At 31.2% G+C, this 23,306-nt stretch overlaps 1 protein-coding gene across 17 annotated transcripts in view; it reads right to left on the bottom strand.

Moving 5' to 3' along the window:
- LOC139488930 (multiple PDZ domain protein-like) overlaps window positions 1-23,306 on the bottom strand; it is a 160,649-nt gene that overhangs the window by 109,885 nt on the left and 27,458 nt on the right. For 12 of the 17 annotated variants that reach the window (XM_071274941.1, XM_071274948.1, XM_071274988.1 and 9 more), the window contains 7 exons: window positions 21,643-21,777; window positions 18,103-18,426; window positions 16,483-16,612; window positions 10,185-10,276; window positions 6,114-6,249; window positions 4,699-4,833; window positions 1,826-1,905 (listed from right to left, as the gene is read on the bottom strand). In XM_071274941.1, the coding sequence (XP_071131042.1) occupies window positions 1,826-1,905; window positions 4,699-4,833; window positions 6,114-6,249; window positions 10,185-10,276; window positions 16,483-16,612; window positions 18,103-18,426; window positions 21,643-21,777 (1,032 nt within the window). The remainder of the gene's footprint in view (window positions 1-1,825; window positions 1,906-4,698; window positions 4,834-6,113; window positions 6,250-10,184; window positions 10,277-16,482; window positions 16,613-18,102; window positions 18,427-21,642; window positions 21,778-23,306) is intronic. The other 5 variants (XM_071274928.1, XM_071274936.1, XM_071274956.1 and 2 more) reach the window with 1 other exon arrangement.

Raw genomic sequence — 23,306 nt, 5'->3', positions numbered from 1 at the left:
TCCAGTAACTTATACAATGAAGGTCCTGTTATTAAATCATATGCCAAGCTGGCCACAAGGCATCTAAGGTGAAACTTTCCGTATCAAACCATAAAATTACGCTCGTTTCCTCCAGGTTTGTATATTCCATAGTACAGTTATCTTTTTTAAAATATTTTTTACATAAAAAATGAAATTTGGTAAAGGATTATTAAAAATTCTTTTTAAATTATCCCATAGGCACCTCTGACCATGGTGACAAACAAGTGAAGATATATAGTATATTGACCACTTCACAATGTGTCTTTTTTATTTAATTAACTGAAGGAAACAATTTTTCTTTACATTACAGAGTAGAGAACAGACTACAACATAATGAACAAAAGAGAAGTCTACCATAATACTATTCTGATGTCTGAGTCACACCATCCAAATATTTTTCTATACATTTATGCTTAGACAATGGATACCAAAACACTAGTTAAATACAAGTACACAGATTTCCATCTACTTTCATTGTTTTTCTCAATTTAAAATATACATATTCCAAATATTACAAATCTTCAAAGTTTATTTATGACCTTGATCTTTCATATCTTATCTTGAAAGGGGGGAATTTATAAAAAAAACACTGCATAACAATCTTACACAATCATTCTAATATGTTGCTCTCACCACAACTATAGAAATTCTTATTATGTAAGATGAAAGTTCTATTATGCAAACAACTTTGTCGAAGACAGACCAAAGACAGACCGACAGAAGTACTTACTTCTACATCATATCAACAATTGTTTGGAGTTGATAATTGATGAGAAGAGAAAGAAACAATGAAAACTCTTTGGCAGACTATCAAAGAAACAATTTGAAGAAATTATTGAGAATTCTAAATGAATGTCTTGCAAAAGTAATGATTACATATAGGTCAGCATATTTCTTTACTCCTGTCATTCTTATGTCATCAAAATATTAAAAGGTTAGATGCAATCCATAAAAGTATTATTGGCCATTTTTTTTTTAAATTTCGGTCTTTGAACAGGTCTTTGGCCTGCATTAACTTAAGTGTTCGTTTTTTCAGCAAACTATTTCAAATTGTAAACTGTCTATTAGTAAATGGATTTGCTCCATGTTAGGGATTTAAATTAGATAGACACATATTTGCTTTGTTCATTATTCATGGCCTTGTACAATGCATTTTTAAAAATAAACAGTGAAATGTTTGCAAAACATTTACCGTTAAATATAGAAACATTTAGACTAAGCAAACACAATAACTATCTGATATACCCTTTTTGCTTAGGTATTTTTTTATTTCAAATGGACATTTACAAATCAGCCTAATTGGAATTGACCAGGCATTTACAATTCTTAGGTCTTTTAAAGAAGACATTATGCATTCAATGTAGAGATTGTAACTTACAACATATTTCATGTCGAACTAAAACCTGTTGTTTTTTAAAGACCTTGAAAGTTTGGGTCTGTTTTCAATATAACTCAAGGTTAAAAACAAGTTAAACTAAGAGAAAAACATTAAGATAAAATTGAGAATGGAAATGGGAAATGTGTCAAAGAGACAACAACCTGACCATAGAGAAGACAACAGCAGAAGGTCACCAACAGGTCTTCAATGCAGGGAGAAATTCCCGCACCCGGAGGCGTCCTTCAGCTGGCCCCTAAACAAATATATATACTAGTTCAGTGATAATGAAAGCCATACTAAACTCCAAATTGTACACAAGAAACTAAAATTAAAATTAATACAAGACTATCAAAGATGGTTTTTTTTCTTTTGTGTTGATTGGATTAAAAGTTTCATTGCATTTTACAACATATATGTAATACGTACAACAACTTCAAAGTCTTCTCCTATAATAGGTTCCCAACATTGTCTTATAGCAGCTTCTACATCTGGTAACAGTTCCCCAGCTGTATAAATAAATATAAATATATAGTATTACTTATATCAAATAAGGAGATATAGTTTGATTGCCAATATGAGACAACTACACAACATAGTCCAGATGTCTTGGACTTTTATAATTATAAGTCACTATACAGCCTTTTACAATGTTTTTTTTTCTAGTCTTTGCATCAGTCTTTTCATACATCAGCATGTAGAACAATACTGTAAAACCAACTTATTTTCATGAGCAATTTAATTTCGGCAAAATACTGTTACTAAATAAACTTTAATCTTCTCCAACATAAACACACCAGGAAATTTAGAAAATATTGTAAATCAATCTCAAGTGGAGTGAAAAGAGCTTTCAGCTTAAAAAAAATTATCTGTAAAAATAAGTTGGTATACAGTATTCATTTAAAAGTACAAATATGAGTAGCTATTCTAAAGACCCATAAAAGACTTTTGATCTATGACTGCATTGCATTACAGTTAAATATATGTTTGCTAATAGCCCGAAACATGACATTGTTTTCCATTAATTAAATCTTCATCATAACTCAGATCATATATTGTAATATCATAAGAAATATTTCTTAAATTATACAGGCTTTGTCCCAAATGACCTCATGAACTCTAGTATCATTGAGTGTTCCGTATTGTTAATCAACAATTAATACAAGTCCTGCTAGTCAAGCAAAGTGTCATAACCGATTGATCATATGGAATCTGCCATTGTTATCCCTGTCAATACACTTATACATAATAATCGGAAAAATAAACAAATCATCTCGACACAATAAAAGACTACTCCACAAGACACTATGTCATCATATAACGGTAAATGATGGACAACAGGCGGAAATGTGAAAGTTGTCTAAATATAAATAAAGACAATCATCTAGGTGACATGTGACTTGTGTAGCTGTTTGGGTATAATTAAACAATGTTGTTACTAGGTGAAATTAATAAAATTTGAAAGTTGATATGTTTAAAAGTAGAATTTCAACCTGGATTTTTATTTATTTTTTCAGTTTTAAATTTTTTAGCTATCATTTATGTAAATTTTATTTCACAGCAAAAGAAGTTCATGTGTTAATAAATATTTTTGCTACTGGTCAGTTGCCACCAATATTATCAATTTAACTATGGTAAGAAACCAAAATCAAAGTTACACAGGTAGTATGCTTTTGAAACTTTACCGTATGTATAACTGATTTACATCTGAAATTGGTTTATTTGATCAAATTGAACACTTGCAAAAAAACATGGTTAACAGATGTTTTGGTTAAATTAAATTACATGTACCAATATTACATTAAGGCGCATAGACATTTGACCTGTCACTAGCCAAAATGTTAGTGGTTAGTAAATTCGTTGATTTAATTATCTCCTAGACAACTAAAAACCTCCTATTAATTTACAATTGTAGTGGAGGTATAAGAAATGCCAGACAAATAATTGTTGTCCCATCAAAGTATTGTTGTAGACAAATTAAAATGTAGCTCAAACAAATACAAATTTATTTTGTATTAATTGGGAATGACAGGATTGTGTGTTGGACACTTTAAGAAGGACTTATCTGAATCCTGGTCGAGACGATGCTCTGTTCAAATTCATTAATGTCAAAACAGTCTGTTATGATCAATACGTCTATATATCACGGAGCAAGGACCTAACAGTGTCTCCAATATAAAATTTAAAATCAATACTACTAGAATTTATAAATTGTCAAACATGAAAGAAAAATATATGCAAATTGTAGTATAATAACAATAAACAATCATTTTCTAGTCGTCATACGGAAAGAAAATTGATATTAAAATAAAACAGGAAATGAACGATATTAAATATGATTTCTTTTATGATTTATTCTCATTTTATTGGGAAAAACAAAATAATTCATTAAATACAGAAATTGTTACCTTTGCAGACAAAATCAATAAATTTGCATTAAGTGCACCTAGAGATTGAAATCTTTCAAATGATTCTATTTTCGAAGCCATTTTCTAAATGTTAGATTTTAGTTTTAAAGGGCCATTAAATTAAGAATTGAATGCTTCCTTTTGTAATTTATTGAGGTTTAAAAGCGCTGACTGAAGCACATTTTTCAAGACATGGAAGCCCTTTATACTAAAAGAGTGCACACATTGAAGGAGCATTTAATCCTTATAATTACATTTATACCCTACAACCATGAAATTGTGATTTATATCAAGATTTCGTTTGTTTTCCTTATGCATTATTGTGACATTGTCCATGGGAAGCACATGAAATCATGCATTAATTTTGTATTACGAATTAAAATATAATTTTGGAATGCATTGCTATTGCTGTCAGCCAATCATAAGTATGGATTCTTATGAAACATACATGTAGCATAATTAATTTATCTAAATTAGTATTCACTGTTTTTCTCAGTTAGTATTTAACAAGTCAAACTTGGTCATCAACAGTTTTGTACAAGTCAGAATCTGTCATTAACAGTTTTTTACAAGTCAGACTTGGTCACTAACAGTTTTGTACAAGTCGGATTTTGTCATTGACAGTATTGTACAAGTCACACATTTAGTTGTTAACAATAAAGTAAAGTCACACTTGGCCATTAACAATATTGTACAAGTCAGACTTAGTCATTAACAGTATTGTACATTCAGACTTAGTCATTAACAGTTTTGTACAAGTCAGATTTTGTCATTGACAGTATTGTAAGAGTCACACATTTAGTTGTTAACAATAAAGTAAAGTCACACTTGGCCATTAACAATATTGTACAAGTCAGACTTAGTCATTAACAGTATTGCACAAGTCAGACTTACTATAATCCTCATCACAGAACATGACTGGTATATCTTCCACATCTACTTGTTGTTGTGATTCATACGCTGGTGGAGCTGTCTCTGGGGCTGGACCTATTCCATTAGAGGGATATGGTATGTTAATGTTAGGATGTGCTGAAAGTACACAATGTTTTAGGGATAACAGTGCATGGAATAACTGGAATTGTTACTCCGTATTAAATTTCTTTGTGTATGTGTGTGTGTGCATCACATTAGTGTACTAGTTATAGTTTTCAAGGTCACAACATCAGGCAAATTGAGCGACTATGATGCCTTATGACTCCCCACTTTGCTCTAGAGAAGCTCCAGGGAGATATTTCTGTCAAGTTTGATTTCAGTAAAATTCCCCAATGTCACCTCATGAATTTTGAAAAAAAATATGATCATCCAAACACTAACAATCCAATATTGAACAAAATAAGTTACTTTTTTGTGAAGTTACTTGTATATCTGTCAATTACACATTGAAAAAAATCAAAATTAGTAAATTCTAAAACAATTTTGATAAACTAAATCATATTTTGCTAAAATTATTAAGTTGCCAAACTTTTAAGCATGAGATACAACAAGATCAATGATTATGTGACACTTAGGTTAACAGAGTTTATCTACATACATTCTCAGGTAACCAGATCTCAGCTGTCTGCCTTTCTAGTTAATGAAACTCAGTCATAGGATATACCTAATTTTGGATTTTTTTTATTTACAGTAATTATAATTTCTCATTTCGAAACAGGAAAACTGCTTCAGTGGCTTCTTGCTTGCCTCAAGTGACAGAGGCTCTGGGTTAAATCCCAATCCAGGTAAATCCCAAGACTTTTAAAAAATTTCTATTATCTGCTTATCTGATTAGTATGCAGCATTAAAGAGTAAAATCAAAGACTCGATCTGCTTTGAGTCGAAATAATATGTACAGGTAGGGTAACAGTAGTGGATTGTTACCAAGTGGACAATAATGCTAAAAATCCAGCCCAGATTTTCTTACTAATTAATACAAAGCATGGCTGATATTCATATTGTATTAGCATGTTCTCCTCCTGGAAATACATTTGGTTTGCCATTGGACATTAAATTGATTGATTAATTGTTGTTTAACACCAATTTCAACACTATTGTGCTACTTCATGGCATTCAGTTAATTTAAACATATTTATTTTTGTTTTCATTGATGGAGGAAGCCAGAGTCCCCTGGGAAAACCACTGACCTTTGGTAGGAAAACTGACAATCTAAGTCAGTTAAGATTAGTCGAGTGCACCCTTTTTCAACCCCAGTCGTCACTTTTTAGAGGGTTCAAAGTACTATATGACATGTTTTGATATTAACTGTTTTGTAGCTTTTATGCCCAAAGATTATTTTATTTCTTTGTTTGAGATGGCCCTAACATTATACATACCTAAATACTGTTGTAATTTTTCAAACTTTGGTCCACGTTGATATCTTGCTAGTTTAAGAAGGACCATTTGTCCAGTATTTCGTAATACTTCCACGGCTTGGTGATTAGTGAAACCTTGTAAGGATTGATTATCCACCTATAAATAAACAGATATAGACCGTCTGATCATGATGTAAGGATTGCATATGTTGTATATCAGTATTATCCTTCATGGCAAGACAAAATGATTGGTGAAAACTTGTAACTGTTTCCTAATAGACTCTTGTAAGATAATTTATTACTTTGAAAGAACTGTTATTCTTTGATACTATTTCTAGGGTTTCTTTAAAACATGTTGGCTTGGTTTTTTTTTTTTTTTTTAAGTCTTATTTTTAGACTTAAAAAGTTATAAATTGCTTCATTATAATAGAAAAAATGAACAAAAACAATTTCAGTTCAAAAACTATTTAGTATGGTCATCACCAGTGTTTCAATAGTAAACACAATATATAAATACTATATAATTACTGTCTTTTGTTTCGGTAAATATGCTGTTTTATTGACTTTAAAAAAAATGATATTCACTGAGGCTGACAGCCGAAGTGAATATCAGTTTTTCAAAAGTCAATTAAACCCCATATTTACCGAAACAAAAGACAGTAATTGTTTTATTCCAAAATCCGAGAGAAGAAAATGTATTTAATGACAAACATATACCAAAACAAATCTTACATGAAACATTTTACAATAACGTTGCATGTAAAAGCGTGGTGAATAACACTTTCTCAGGTGAATATGCTATTTTATTCAAAATCCAATTCATATTTTTCGGATTTACCTTCATCAGGAATGCTCAAAACCAAATATTTGAACCCAAAGGATGCATAGGAACTTTTATAGAGCAATATGACCAACAAAGACCTAAAATGACTTTTTGAAAAATGCTGTTACGAAAATTTTCCTGTATGGTATTACATGTACCAGAGTATATCACCGAAGATTAAGTAGCATAGATTTATATAGGAAGAATATTTAACCTTGAACACCTGTTGCTTGAGTTGTAAGTTGGATTTTCAATTGACCACTTTTGAGTTCGTTGCATTTCCATCAAAAAAAATTTATTCATGTGATAAGGGACATATAACAGACTATTATTTGAACTTGGAATTATTTTTAATTATGGAATTTGCTTGATTTCTTGTTATTGAAATTTTTAATAAATTCCATGTTTATTCTGTACTGAAATGTTCTGTGCTGCGCACAACACCTTCTATTACAAAGAAAATAGTATATTTTCAATAGAATGTACTGTGCCGCGCACAACACTATCTAACCAAAATACATTGTATGGAAAGTGTTATTAACCACTCAAAAGATTATAATACCAAATAAACATGGAATTTATTAAAAATTTTAAACACAAGAAATTATGCAAATTTCATAATTAAAAATAATTCCAAGTTCAAATAATAGCCTGTTATATATATTTCCTTCCTATGTTAAGCGAGTGGTTGACAAAATATGATTCAATATTGCACGAATTATTCAGCAAATTAATTTTTTATAATTTATAATCAGCACTGCTGTCATAAGGGAATTCTGATCAAGTAACTACGGAACAAACACTATTTCCAGTTTGTCTTGCACAATGACAGCAAATAAAGATGCTTGATGAACTTTAACAGTGCAAGGATACAGGTGATCCACTCTATCTGGTAAATGACATCATAAATGGCCTGTATAAATGAAGAACCTTTCCAGAGAAGGGCAGAACTCAAAAGTGGTCTTTTTAATATAGAAGTTTTCTGATCAGTTTGTTTGACAGGTAAATGCATGTGCTCAAAACATTTTTGAAACAGTGTTGAGTCACACAATGATGTAGATCAGTAAACCGTTAAAATCAATAAGCAAATGCATTTAAAATGACAAATTTATTTTAAATCTTTGAACTTAATGACTAATTTATTTTAAAGAGACAGTCTGCATAATAATAATATTGATGACTAATTTGACTAGTGATGATAATGCCCAAACTAGTTCAAGATATTGCACATCATTTGCAATTATGGCATCGAATTATAAATTGCCCTTTTCAGCTTGTTGAAGGACCAGAAGTTTATAAAAGTCCTGACTACATAAATTTACGTAAATATAAAAGTATTTTTACATATTATAAGTTGTCAATGCACTTCATTTATCTATATTATCAACTAAGCTACAATTTCATTTAAAACGTACTTAATAATTTAAATCCAAGAACTAAAATACACATGAACCAACAAATATGGCAACAGAGACCGACAGAGACAAGAAACTTATCGCAGATGTATAAACCTTGTTATAAACTTTTTCACAAACTGTTCAATTAATGTCCCAATATTTCATTATTAAATTGGAAAATAAAAGAAAATAATTTGTAGAAAATGTCAAGATTTTGACAGATATAATACAAAATTGCATCAGCATTGTCATTGATTGTAAGAATGAGTGTTATTACATGTCCCAATGGACTTACTCTGCTGGAACTCTATCATTATACCATTAAACTATTTGTTCATGTTAAAATATCTTTCAAATCTGGAGGGAAACGTGTCTAAGATTCCGAATATGATAGGTGTTTTAATCTCATATCTAGAGAACAATTAATGTTCCATGCCCTAACAAATCTGACTACAGATATCTTATACATTTGTCAATAAGTTTCTATAATCAGGACAACGCTATCTATCGGGTTATTGAACTTGCCGTAACATGTAAAAGGTTTATCGTGTTCTTTCTAAAATCCTACAGATTACAATGGAAAAGAAGGGAAACAAGTCTTCAGCAACTCACTATGACTTAGCAATATTTCTCCCAGATACTGGTACTATCAGAACTCTGAGACATAGTTTGAAACTTCATACTTTATTTTGCCTTGATGTTTTTTTTCTTATTTTAAAGTTTAAGGCAAAATGTGTGTCATAGTAATTTTTTAACATTGCAGAGACATATTTCACTAGCAAACATTGAACTCTTGCAGAATCTGTATGTTCCTCGGTATGTTCAAACACTAATGCCATAATAATTTTAATAATTTATTACAATAATAACAAGGTTGTTGCTCTTTTTTATCAAATGAGCAACAGCCATGCACAAAAGATATTTGACTTGTTACAACGTCATATATAAGGAATTATTCCATATTAATAAAACTTTAGTAGGTTTTTCTATATGAATGGGATTTTGAATAAATAAGCATATTCACCTGCGGAAAAAGGATATTCACCGCGCATAACGTCACGTGCTTTTACCTGCACTATTTTGGTAAAAAAACGATTGATGTACAATTGGTTTTGGTTAATAATTGCCATTACATACATTTCTCTCGGAATATGGAATAAAACAATTACTGTCTTTTGTTTCGGTAAATATGTGGTTTAATTGACTTTTGAAAAACTGATATTCACTTCGGCCGTTGGCCTCAGTGAATATCAGTTTTTCAAAAGTCAATAAAACTACACATTTACCTCATCAAAACACATTGATTGTATATTGTTTGGTAAAATATACCTTTATGCAATTATGTTGCTAATATTCAATTATTAAAGGCAAGAACTAATAATGAGGTAAATTTGAAAGCCTTTCCAATTTCCCTTAATTGAAAGACGTCACAAGGCCCAAAGCAAGTTTTACGTATAATATAGCTTTTCTGATATTGGACAGACTTATTTCAAGTGAACTGTAGAACATATGACGAATTTCAATTGATAGGTTTATTATTGAAAGTTGAAATTCGATAGGCCTTAAAGGTCCTCCATCATTTATCATCCTATACCATTAATTTAGATAAAAAACATGTACCATGTTAACCATTCAATCAGTAACAGATGGGTATTAACCTAGTTGTCAAGCATATGGCCTATTGACATGAATATATACAGTAGATGAACATCTAATGAAATAGAAACTTCAATTCTTTGATGAATAAAAATGGATCAAAAGATGGGCTGGAATGTGATATCATTTGTTGAAGGACAATCTAATAATGTGGTTTCGCCCATTTTGGTGCTTTATTTCCCTGTTCACTATGACAAGGAAGGATAACCCACTCACTTGTATAATCTGATCGTTAACCTGTATTCTCCCATCTACACCTGCTGCACTGCCTTCAGCCACACTCTTCACAAAAATTCCACACAGATCATCTGTAAAAAAAATCAATAATTATTTAATTTCAAATTAAAGTAAACTCCTAAATTGACAGCAAGTTTAAATTGAGCACACATGTCGAATTGAACAAGTGAAATAAACACCTCGAATGGAACATGTCAATTGAAACATGTCAAATGGAACATGTCAAATGGTACCTGTCAGATGGAGGTTGGATGAATTCAAATATAAAATATTTTCAGGCAACTACTATCTCTATCTCAATGATTCCAAGACTATTTGTCAGTATATATACATCACATACTTAATGCTCCTGATGAAAAAACTTCTCATCAGTACTTAATCTGTTAACTGAATTGTGAATATAAAGTCAAGGTCACATAAGGCGACAATGACTTGTTGTCAAGGTCACGTTAGGGGACAATTTTTCACTTTTTCTTTTAAAGATTGAGACACAGGTATAACATTTGCAATATCAGTAAAGTTTTGTCCATGTCAGAGAATAGAAAATTATACCCAAGGATGTCTAAAATTTCTTAAATTCTTGCAAGTGCTTAATTGATTCCTTATTTCACCAATGGACATTCAAAATGATCATAAAATATTTAAATGCCACAGAAAATGATGCATCTACCCAATCTGACCAAGAAGGTATGGATAGGACGAGGTAATTGCTAGAAACCAACAAAGGGCTTTTGTTCCATGTATGGCAAAAAATAGACAAAACTACATTTTAAAAACAATTTGAAATTTTACTTGTATTAAAAGTTTATTTATAGCATTTAACTTTTAGAGAATTTTCTATCCAAGATATCAAATTTTGTTCAGATTGATCCAACAATCTTTGGTTAATGCTTCTTGCTAAAGGTTAATTCTGAAAAGCTCTTTGATTGTGACTTATGCTATGTATGTGTGACTTCATGGATTATCTCTTTTGATTAAAACTATTGGGACTTTCCATGAGTATGACGCAAATACAAAATTTCAATCTTGGTAAATATGATGAGTTATTCCCATATATACTAAAACAAGCATTTAATCATTCTATATTTGGATAAAATAATCAATCATTATTGTACCCAATTATTAAAACTAAGTTTTTTAATACTTATTTACAGAATATTCATCAAATTGTATATACATTCGTTACTGTTTATAATCCCCTTCCCCAAGGCCTACTATAACTCTAGATAGACATTGATATTTCTGCCAAGATATAAAATAGTTGATGATGGAATAAATCTGTTTGAATTTTATGTTATTTTACCATTTGTCTGTCTTACAGTATTCAAGGCCCGTGATGGAATCATCTTTACAAACAAAGAGAGCTCACATGTACATCTTCATATAAATGTGAAGAAAAAATTAAAAATGGTTCTTGGTGCTATCAACCTAGAAAGTTATGTTCTTTTACAATGCTGCAAAATTGTTTATAACATTATTTAACCTAGTTATTACAAGGACGATTCAAGGGATTGAGGAAGGCTGGGAGTAATGACAGAATTGCCAAAATATTTTACAATCTTATTCCTAAAAATTTTCCTCAAGGCCCTATCAGAATCTGCAACTACATTGGAATATTCAGAATCTTGATTTTCAAACTTATCAGATGTTTTTTTTTATATCTGTCTGCTTCGGGACTTTCTATTTAGAACTTTCATTTGAGTTTGGTATTTTTGTTATTATACTTAGGCATAACAGTACTGTAGTTGAAGAGTTGCCACCGTCAATTGTAGATTTGACGGTCGAAAATGCAGTTTTAGCCAATGAAAAACATTGTTACATCCAAATTGCATTAGAATTAAGAATTGAATGCTTCTTTTTGTAACTTCATTGGGGTGTAAAAGCGTTGATCGAAGTACATTTTTTTTACACGCTTCATTCTAAAAAAGTTTGCACGGTCAACGCTTTTACAACCCTATGAAGTTATAAAAAGAAGCATTCAATACTTATAATTATATTTTTTAGCTAGGATCATGAAAACAGGAATTTCATTAATTTTTTATTTAATTCACTTGTGCACTTTATTGTTGGACCTCGTGCTATGATGAATTATAAGTTTTATTGTGTAATGCAATTGCTTAGGAAAAACATGTGATGTGCAGTTAGCCAATTAGAAATAACGTAATATAATGAAACATACATCAGTTAACTGCTAGTAGTCTGTTGTTATTTATGTATTATTGTCATTTTGTTTATTTTCTTTGGTTACATCTTCTGACATCAGACTCAGACTTCTCTTGAACTGAATTTTAATGAACGTATTGTTATGCGTTTACTTTTCTACATTGGTTAGAGGTATAGGGGGAGGGTTGAGATCTCACAAACATGTTTAACCCCGCCGCATTTTTGCGCCTGTCCCAAGTCAGCAGCCTCTGGCCTTTGTTAGTCTTGTATTATTTTAATTTTAGTTTCTTGTGTACAATTTGGAAATTAGTATGGCGTTCATTATCACTGGACTAGAATATATTTGTTTAGGGGCCAGCTGAAGGATGCCTCCGGGTGCGGGAATTTCTCGCTACATTGAAGACCTGTTGGTGACCCTCTGCTGTTGTTTTTTATTTGGTCGGGTTGTTGTCTCTTTGACACATTCCCCATTTCCATTCTCAATTTTATCTAATGTAATTATTTTACCGTGTTGTGACATAAAGATAAAGTTGCCTTGGAAATAAAACAACACCAAGTTTATATCATAAAATTCATCAAATATAAATTCAGCTCATGAATGTAATAAAAGTCATAACTGGTAAATAAAATATTTGAAAATAAAAAATTTAAAATAACGATTTCACATAAAAAAAAATCCCAACGTAATGCAAATTATAGAACCTTGCATAAATAGTTAATTTATCCAAATGTGACTGCAAATATATAGTTTATATTAATATCAATGAACCTAATGCTACCATAAAGAATATTGAACAAATGTTACCATACATACTGAATACATGAATGAACATGATGTCATTACATATGGTGCACTTGAATTATGCCAGTAGGTCTGAATATAAACACAACTATTGTGTGTCCTTAATGTTTCTGTCAACCAAAGCTGTCTCTTTATCTGCTATATATTATATAAAACTGTAAGCTACGATAGTAACCATTTTGATGAACTGCACACATGTTGTTCGGGAAATAAACTTGCATTGAAAGTTCTGATAGCCTATTTTATATACAATCTAGGGTTCGAAAACCAAAACTAAACTGAACTAATAAACAAACAAGCTTAAGGCAACACTGTGTCATGTGCAAGCCAATGAAATAAAGTAAGACAATGTAAACTGCAGAGGAAACTTTTTTCTTTAAATACATGAGTTTTAAATTATGCAAGCTTAATTAGTTAATCTAAATATATATTTATTTATAGTGGATTTGGAAACAAGTTATTACAACTTATATCAATCCCTTTCCACTTTGCTGGTGCCAGTGCTACCTTGTAGTGGCATTAGCCTGCTCTTTTTCCTAATCTACACGGGTGTCTTTTTAGTGCAAGAGCTATTTCTCTCTATTTAAACAGGATAGCCATTTATCATCCCCTTCAAACGACCTATTATTGTTTCCCAAGACCATACTTGCAACTGGTGTCAAGGGAGAGCAAAATTATGTCCCTGAAATTTTCACCCAGGAATAGGCCTTTGTGTTTAACCACTACACCATGGCTCTCCATAGTTTGCAGATTAATAGAACCATCATGATTTAAACAATTAGAATTTCAGTCAAGTCTGAAAATTATTTCCAAATTCAAATTATTTTCCACGATTATTTTACTGTTAAAGTTAAGGATTTTATCAAAATCTATCTATTACTCAATATGAGGAAGCATGGACATTTTTTCTCTTGATTAAAATGTAAATATCTTTTGGTATTATGCATATTTTAGAATGGTCCAAAAGCAAAACATATCAAGTTATAATGTTACACATTCCATTCAATCCCTTTACAACTACTGCACCAAAATAACATTTATATAAAGTATTTAGAAATATCATAAGTCAGCAAAAATTTGTATGAAACGACTGTATTAATGCTAAAGTACAATAACAGGTCGTAACAGGTCATATCTGCCTATCCAATCAACTTATATATCCTTACGGGATTCTTCACACCAGACTTTCTCACAAATAATATGAATTATTTCTAACAAAAGTCCTATTGATGATGTCTAACAGAGAAATAGGTTACCAAAGTAGATAAATACAGTTACAAAAATTAAAATAGGATGAAATAGTACTTCTTTCACCTTGGACCAGAAAGTTATTATTAAGTAACCCATCATTCTCAACAATGTCATAAACTGTATGTTCTAAAATTTCTTTCTAAGAATTAAAGGTTAAACAATTACTAAGTCCTTAGTAGTGGTCAATTAAAGAAAAATGTAAAGATCTTTTTCAATCAATTCTGATTTCCCATATGGTTACAGAGTATTGTGAAATTAAAACCCAATGCAATACATATCTCTTTAATACTTATCAATTAAAATTTTATAAGAAATATCAAAAAATTGTTATTGGTTAAAATAAAAATTTGTTAGAAAGAACAGCTTGAAGTTCACTGCCCTCTAGTTGTTTTCATCCTGGTGTTTTGGTCTCTGAAGGATAGTTGTGACATTGGCAATCATACCATATCTCCTTATTTTTATACAGCTAGAGAATTTTTCAATAGCAATCTATAGATTTATAAATCATTTTGGGGCCATTTATATATAGTTTGCTGTTACATGTGAGCCAAAGCTCTGTGTTGAAGACTGTACTTTGACCTAAAATGGTTTACTTTTACAAATTATGATTTGGATGGAAATTTGGAAATTTGTCTCATTGGCTTTGAATTAAAACAATACTCAAGTACAAATATTTCAAAATACATGTACAAAAATATAGTCTAAATGGCATTACAGACAAACTGAATCATCCTTTTAACCAAACAAAATATGTTTAAACTATCTAAATTTACAAAACCTGGCTATGAGCAAGAACAAATATCAGACAACTATAATACCCTTTAAATGTTTGTTAACAATATGTGGACCAATTAAGAGAAAATATTGCATGTTTTTACCAATATTACCCACAGACACTAAACGCCTCGTTGTATCAATAAAACAGGGCATGTTCTCAACAAGTCATTCTTTTTCTTATTTGTCCAATAATGCAATCATAAAACAGTTTCCTACAATTCTTTAACTTTTCCTATATTGACTTTTCAGCTAATTCTTAATTAAAAGATTTTTACAACTATTCTTGGTATATACAATCAGATATGAAAAAATTGATTGACACTAGGTGGTTTCCTCTGAGACTAGCACCTAATGAACTTATACATGTTATATATGACAAAAGTAATATTTGTAACTGTAAATGCTTCAAAACTTGTGTTTTTTATTTGTTGATTTTATTTTTGTAAGTTCATTACTGCATGTAACAATATGATCAGGGGCGGATCCAGCCATTTTAAAAAGGGGGGGTTCCTAACCCAGGACAAAGGGGGGGGGGGGGGGGTTCCAATTACACGTCCCCATTCAAATGCATTGATCGTCCAAAAAAAAGGGGGGGTTCCAACCCCCGGAACCCCCCCTCTGGATCCGCGCCTGATGATGTCATGTCATGCACACACAAACAAAGAACAAAATCAATATATGTTACTTTGTAATCTAGACAATGTTTGTTTAAAATTTATGTCTGAGAAGCAGTTCATCCTAAAACTATTCACAGATTTTTAGATAAATGTGTCTGATTTTATTTTTTTTAACAGGTTTCTTGAACATTTTGAAGCAAATAATAGTTAGATATTTATTGAAGCCCAGTAGTTTGTAATGTAAACAGCATTGTCTTTATTCATCTGTTATCTGATTTGGAAATGTAACATCTCTAAAAAAAATGTTTGCTTTAAGTCTGGTTTGTTTTCTACGCATTTTCATAGGGATTCTTATACTGTATGGCTTTATCGTTGACATTTAAACAAGGTACATTCACTTCAGATAATTTAACATTAGAGACATGCAATCAATTGTTACCTTGACCTTGCCATTTTTTTTATTTTTTTTTCAATTAAATATTCATAAAAAGCTTGATTATAATTTGTATGTTAGTGATAGAAAATGGTAGAATAGACAAGTAACAACTAATGCAATGTACTTTTTGACTCATTTTTTGGAATCTGTACAATTTTAATTTTTTGTTGTATTTAAGAGGCTGTATTACCCCTAGTCTAAGAAAGACAACATTACAATCTGTTAACCTACCTGGATTGTCACTCTGACGACCCACATAACCAGCTATCGTAATACCAAGACCATTTTGGTTGTCTTTCAATAACTCTACATCAAAATAATTGATCTCTGGATATTCAGGGGACATGTCTTCAAAACCATGCTAGAAAAAAGTAAAAAATAAATGTTACAGCATATGAAGTATAAAACTAAGGACATGGTATATGATACACCTTATCGCTATTTGTCTGCCATTACTGGATATCACACATCCCCGTAAAATTTTGACGTCACAATACAAAATATCTGACGCCACAATGGAAAAGTGATTGTTGTATACGTCAAAAGTTCAAGCGGCCGGGTCAGCCGGGATTAGCGATAAGGTGTATTGCCAATGAGTCAACTCTATACCAGAGTCCAAAATGACATAGACGTAAACAATTATAGGTATGGTATAGGCTTCAACATAGAGCAAACCCCAATCCCAATATATAGAAATAAGAAGATGAGGTATGAGTGCTAATGAGAACAATTCTCCATCTAATATAGTCAGATGTAAGTCCCATATAATTAAAATGTGAAAACTGAGTTATACACGAAATGACATTGTCATTTACATACCGGTTTTAAAAAACTAAGCTTCAAATCTCTTTTTCAAATGTCATAGCACATTAGATCTTCATCCATGTCTATTTTTTACAACATTTTTCAAAATTCAGTAGCTAAAAATAAATTTCCGTCTACAAGTTATCAATTCCAGAACCATCAAGCTTAGAGGATTAAAATTCACTTGAATTATTGCTTTGAGGAAATAGTACAAGTTGTATTGACATTTTGTTCTGAATAATCTCTGAAAAGTCTGTAAAAACATGGTTCAATCAGATTAATGTTTTCAGCGTTCAAAGTTTGATAGACCTTAAGCAATCCGACAATATAAGCACTGTTGGATTATGCTCAGTGAAATGAGCATGGACAATATGATTTGTTTTGTCACTTAGATTTTATTGTGAATGTAATCCTTAAAAATAATGGTTTAATTTCATTCCTAGCATGCAAATAGTTTCATGCTCAATAAATGGATGGAATTATTCCAGTGTGTTGTTTTCTTTTTCATACCCAATACTCTCTTTCTTTCAATGTTAATATGTAAATAAAACATGACATCAGAACTATGACACTTGTTTACCAAAATCTTACCAAGTCAATTTCGACTATAGATCAATTGACCTTCTTTTTACCAGTTAATACAATATTAAAGACCTATTAAATGATTATATTATGTTCATGTTGCTCAGTCTTCAGTTTTCTATGTTCTGTTTTGTGTACTGTTGTTTATCAAAAAGAAGATGTGGTATGTTTGCCAATGAGACAACTATCTACAAAAGATTTTTTTTTTATGTTTGTCTGTTGGTCTATTTGTTTTTCCATTTATGAGTTTAAATGTATCTTTTCCCTTTCTTTTATAGCCCTCAATTTGCTTGTTTGTTAATTTTCCAGTTCACTGTTTAAAAAATGATACAAAACACAAAAAAATCATAAAAATCATCATTACAAAAGCTCTAATAGACAGTAAATTGAGGAGTTTGGTTTCTCTTGGCTTAAAAATACAATATTGTACAACAAAAATTGGAAGACTCTTGAACATATACATACATGATGAACTTGTACAATGCCATCCATCCCCATCCCTTGGTTAAACTGTTGCTGCTGCTGATGGGAGTCTGCCATGTCAGGAATGGTCTCAGTTGTATCTAATAAAGTATTTATCTGATGTAAATGTTCATCTAACTGATGAGTTGGAACAATGGGGGCATGAGGAATCTGCATTGTAGGCGGTTCATTAATTGGGCGAGCCACAATTAGACGAACTTGACTACCAGATTGCCGTAGAACCTGAGCAACTTGTTCTGAAGTCATACCACGAACATTAACATCTCTGATTTGTAAAAGGTGATCACCACTGTGTAAACGTCCATTCTAAAACAGAATACAAAATGATATTTTTTTAAAGCAAACTTATTTAATATACATCTGATAAACAAACAAAACTTAAGACAGCATTAAAAAATAATCATATTTTAGTTCGTTATGTACTTGACTCATATCAATTTATGCCCTTAAAAAGATGTCTTTAATTAAATTTTGTAAGGGTTTTGTGAACCAATGCACTTATCTTTTGAACAATAAGTTGAGTTGACCTACAGTGGATACCAAATGACATAATGTTTTTGTCTTTCAACAGATGGTAAATATAGACAACATATGTTTCTGAAGATGACACTTTGCATAAAGTAATAAACATTCAACAAAGTGGTTACTTTGACAGTGGTTGTCTGCATGTGGACTACAAGTTGTCTTGTTATATAAAATCATTCACTGACCTGCCAGTTTGGCAATTTTTCTGTAAACCAGTCACTATTATTTGTAATATTAAGTATACCACTTAAGATGACACATTTCACTTAATAATTTGTTGAAATGGAAAAATTATATTTAGTCACTATTTAATAGATATAAGAAGATGTGGTGTGAGTGTCAATGAGACAACTCTCCATCCAAGTCATAATTTTTAAAAGTAAACCATTATAGGTCAAAGTATGGTCTTCAACACGGAGCCTTGGCTCACACCGAATAGCAATCTATAAGGGGCCATACAAACACATGTGTTCATTCTTATTGCTTGAGCTTTTGGAAAAGTCATGGTTTGTGGGACATCGTTTCAAAAATCAATGCAAACTTTACATTCTAAAATGCATGAAATTAATTCCTCATAAATAAAATTCTTTACAAATAGAAAATGTTTAAGTTTTGTGTACCTTTCATTGAAGGATTTCGGATTCATTGAAATTTTAAACAAATATTAATTTTTATTGTATAGCAAGAACATAATTCATAGAAACGTAACAAAAAGTAAACATGCATTAAATATTGCACTAGTACAAATAATGCTTCATCAGTGACAAAAACATGTTTTTTAACAATTTCCAATATTGAACTATATTTTCTAACCTTTTAAGTTATTTGGTCTCTTTTGGAGAGTTGTTTCATTGGCAATCATACCACATCTTCTTAATTTATATTCAAATTAAACAATTTCATTAATTCTTACTCAAGTAATACCTTTTCCCAACCAGTTCATTATATTTTCATAATCAATGTATGGTTCATTTGATCTTAGTTCTTTATTGGTATAAATTCAATTATGACGTTCTTGAATTCTTATTCCACCAACGTAACGTATTAATGCAATACAATATTTGTCCATTTTCAATGAACCATTAAATATCCTATATTTAAAAAGCAAGACAATCCACATGCTTTAAATTTGAAAATTTAACTGTCTTATGTAGGGATATTTTGTATCACACTTGATGCAGTGGTAAAATATATACACTGTTACTTGGTAATATGTTTTTGAAAAGTATTGATTCTAGTTGAAATGATAGGTCATTTCTTGAGCGAGAACTCACTTTTGTCCCATGAGTGTACATACAGATATTTTTACATCTATATATTTTTTTCAACATACTTAGTACGCTACCATACAACATGTAATGTGTTTGCCTACTGTGGATTAGTTATTGTTCATTGGATACCAATTTTCGTGTTCAAAGAAAAAGGAATTTTCTATTGTGTTATATGCAGATTTTGGAAAGCACAAAATCAAATGTCCATGAAAATGCAAGATTTCCTCAATCCACAACAAGAGTGCACACACTGAAATGTCTCGCCTTCTTTACTAATCATTGATATTATGTTGATAGTCCTAAATGTAAAGCTTTATTACACTGTCACGTAAACTTAACATTAATCAAGGAAACTAAACATTGACCAATAAACCATAACAATGAGGTAAGGGCAGATGAACCATGCCAGGCAGACATGTACAGCTAACAATTCTTCCATGCAACAAATATAGTTGACCTGTTGCTTATAGTTTAAGAAAAACAGACCAAAACACAAAAACTTAACACTAATCAATGAACCATGAAAATGAGGTCAAGGTCAAATAAAACCTGCCTGACTGACATAAAGATCATAAAATATTTCCATACACCAAAAATAATTGACCTATGGCAAATAGTATTAGTAAAAAAGACCAAAACTCAAAAAACTTAACTTTGACCACTGAACAATGAAAATGAGGTTAAGGTCAGATGACACCTGCCAACCACACATATGTACACCTTAAAATCATTCCATATACCAAATATAGTAGACGCATTGCATACATGATAAGAAAAACAGACCAAAACACAAAAACTTAACACTGATCAATGAACCGTGAAAATGAGGTCAAGGTCAAATAAAACCTGCACAACTGATATATAGATCATAAAATATTTCCATACACCAAATATAGTTGACCTATTGCATATAGTATTAGAAAAAAAGACCAAAACTCAAAAACTTAACTATAACCACTGAACCATGAAAATGGGGTCAAGGTTAGATGACACCTGCCAGTTGGACATGTACATCTTACAGTCCTTCCATACACCGAATATACTAGACCTATTGCTTATAGTATCTAAGATATGGACTTGACCACCAAAACTTAACCTTGCTCACTGATTCATGAAATGAGGTCAAGGTCAAGTGAAAACTGTCTGACGGGCATGAGGACCTCGCAAGGTACGCCCATACCAAATATAGTTATCCTATTACTTATAATACGAGAGAATTTAACATTACAAAAAATCTTAACTTTTTTTTCAAGTAGTCACTGAACCATGAAAATGAGGTCAAGGACATTGGACATGTGACTGACGGAAACTTCGTAACATGAGGCATCTATATACAAAGTATGAAGCATCCAGGTCTTCCACCTTCTAAAATATAAAGCTTTTAAGAAGTTAGCTAACAACGCCGCTGCCGCCGCCAGATCACTATCCCTGTGTCGAGCTTTCTGCGACAAAAGTCGCAGGCTCAACAAAAATTGGTTCCCAAGAAAATAAATGAATCCACATTGTTAAGAAAGAGAGGGGGAAGGACCCATTTCGGGACATCCTGATCGGGTATTTTTAAGGTCGGAATTTCGGGATTGATCCTTTTGGGATCCTTGAATTAATTTCGGGATGTCAGTTTAAATTTTTTTAAATTCGGGACCTCAGGATATGGGGATTAGGACCCCTCCTACCCCCTCAAAAAATCTCCCATAAAAGTTTGTCCTTCATAGTCCCAGATACTTACAATGTCAGCTATACCACCAGGTAGAATGGTCTTTACAACTACTCCTGTACTACGACCTCCGATAATACCAAATCCTAGTCCTGTTCCGTCATTTATTAAGTCAATTACTTCAATTTGAGTCCATTCTGTATTCAGCTGAAAGTATAAAGCAAATATAAATGTAAAATGAAAATTTTCTCTTACATAATTTTTTAATGTGAAACATTATTCATGTTTTTTTCTGCAATGCTTGCATGTGTTCTTCAAATATGCAGACTTTTAACAGGGCAAAAGTTCACATGTTAGCAACTTATACATTTAAAACTGGTAACTTTTTTTTTCTTTTGTTATCAATGAATAGCTCAGAGAAGTAACTTCAAATACATTTATTTAACGAATAAAACTTATTTTTGTTACTACTTTTCATCACTGATATCTAAATGTATGTATTTCAAGTATATTTTTACCGGTTCTGCTTTAATAATTGGTTCAGATCTAACAGAGGAAGACGATGATGCTTCTCGAGCATCTTGACGAGCTTTCAGATAACATAAGGCTGCGAGTACAGCGCCACACATAGAATTTTGGTACGTCCGTCCCAAAGATGATGCCATTTACTTGCCACACTAACCTTCATTATCATGTATAAATATTTGTCAGCATGGAATCTGAATCAAATGTTTTACTCAAAGTCCAATACAATAGTATTTGGCATTCTTCAGTAATCATTACTGTTTTATATGTGAAGTACCATGGTAACCGAATTCCTATATTATATAATTCGACTCTTAAATGCATCTCTTTGGTATTGTAGAGACCTGTGACATTTCTTCGGTAAAAGACTTAATAATTTGATGTCATCAATATTCCACGACTTGACGAAATAAAATCATTAAGGATTAAGCTATCACATTCGATAATTTAAACATCTTTCTTGGCATCAAACCATTTCCATTTTATTTTTCAATTTGAAACACTTAAGAATTTGCATTAAATCCACACTAGTTTTTTCAATAAATCGACACTTTATTTCATTGGAGTTCTAATGTCACTGTAGCATCCCCTTTTATTTAATTGCTATATAATATTTCTAAGTTTTGAGGTAATTATTTGGCAGCTGTTTCAATAGAATGCTTTGAAGACAGAATTGATTAACTGGTTTTTTTTCTGGCTAGACAAACCTATGTCCCATAAACAGTTTATCTGAACCAATCATTAACTTTGTTTGAGGAAGTACTTCTTCTCAAGGACAAATTAAGCTTACTTTATTACTGTATCTCAAACAATATTTATTTTAAGCAACAGTTTACAAAATTAGATACAAAGAGCAGAATTGTCAAAGGTTATGTTGTATTTTTTTTTTCTTTATTTCATGATCAAGGTAAACAACTGTTGACACAAAGATTTTTCTCTCCTGTTGGCAGAAATTTCTAAAAAAAAAAAAGACAATCTGATGGACAGCAACATTGTTGATTAGGTCAATGGCAATGGACAATTACTTAGGGGGTAATATATTTGTAAAACTGATATGTACTGATTAGTAATGCAACTTGCTAGAAAATATCATTGATCTATCACAAGTAGTTCCCATCAAACTGACCAAAGCAGAAAACTTAACAATTGTTGACATCTCCTTTGGTTGCAGACAAGACAAAAATTACTAGTGTCCTTGACTTATCAATACC

The sequence above is a fragment of the Mytilus edulis genome, chromosome 1 (genome assembly GCF_963676685.1).
Source record: "Mytilus edulis chromosome 1, xbMytEdul2.2, whole genome shotgun sequence".
Classification (NCBI taxonomy): Eukaryota; Metazoa; Mollusca; class Bivalvia; order Mytilida; family Mytilidae; genus Mytilus; species Mytilus edulis.
The sequence above is the reverse complement of the archived record's forward strand: the minus strand, read 5'-3'. Positions and strand labels throughout refer to the sequence as shown.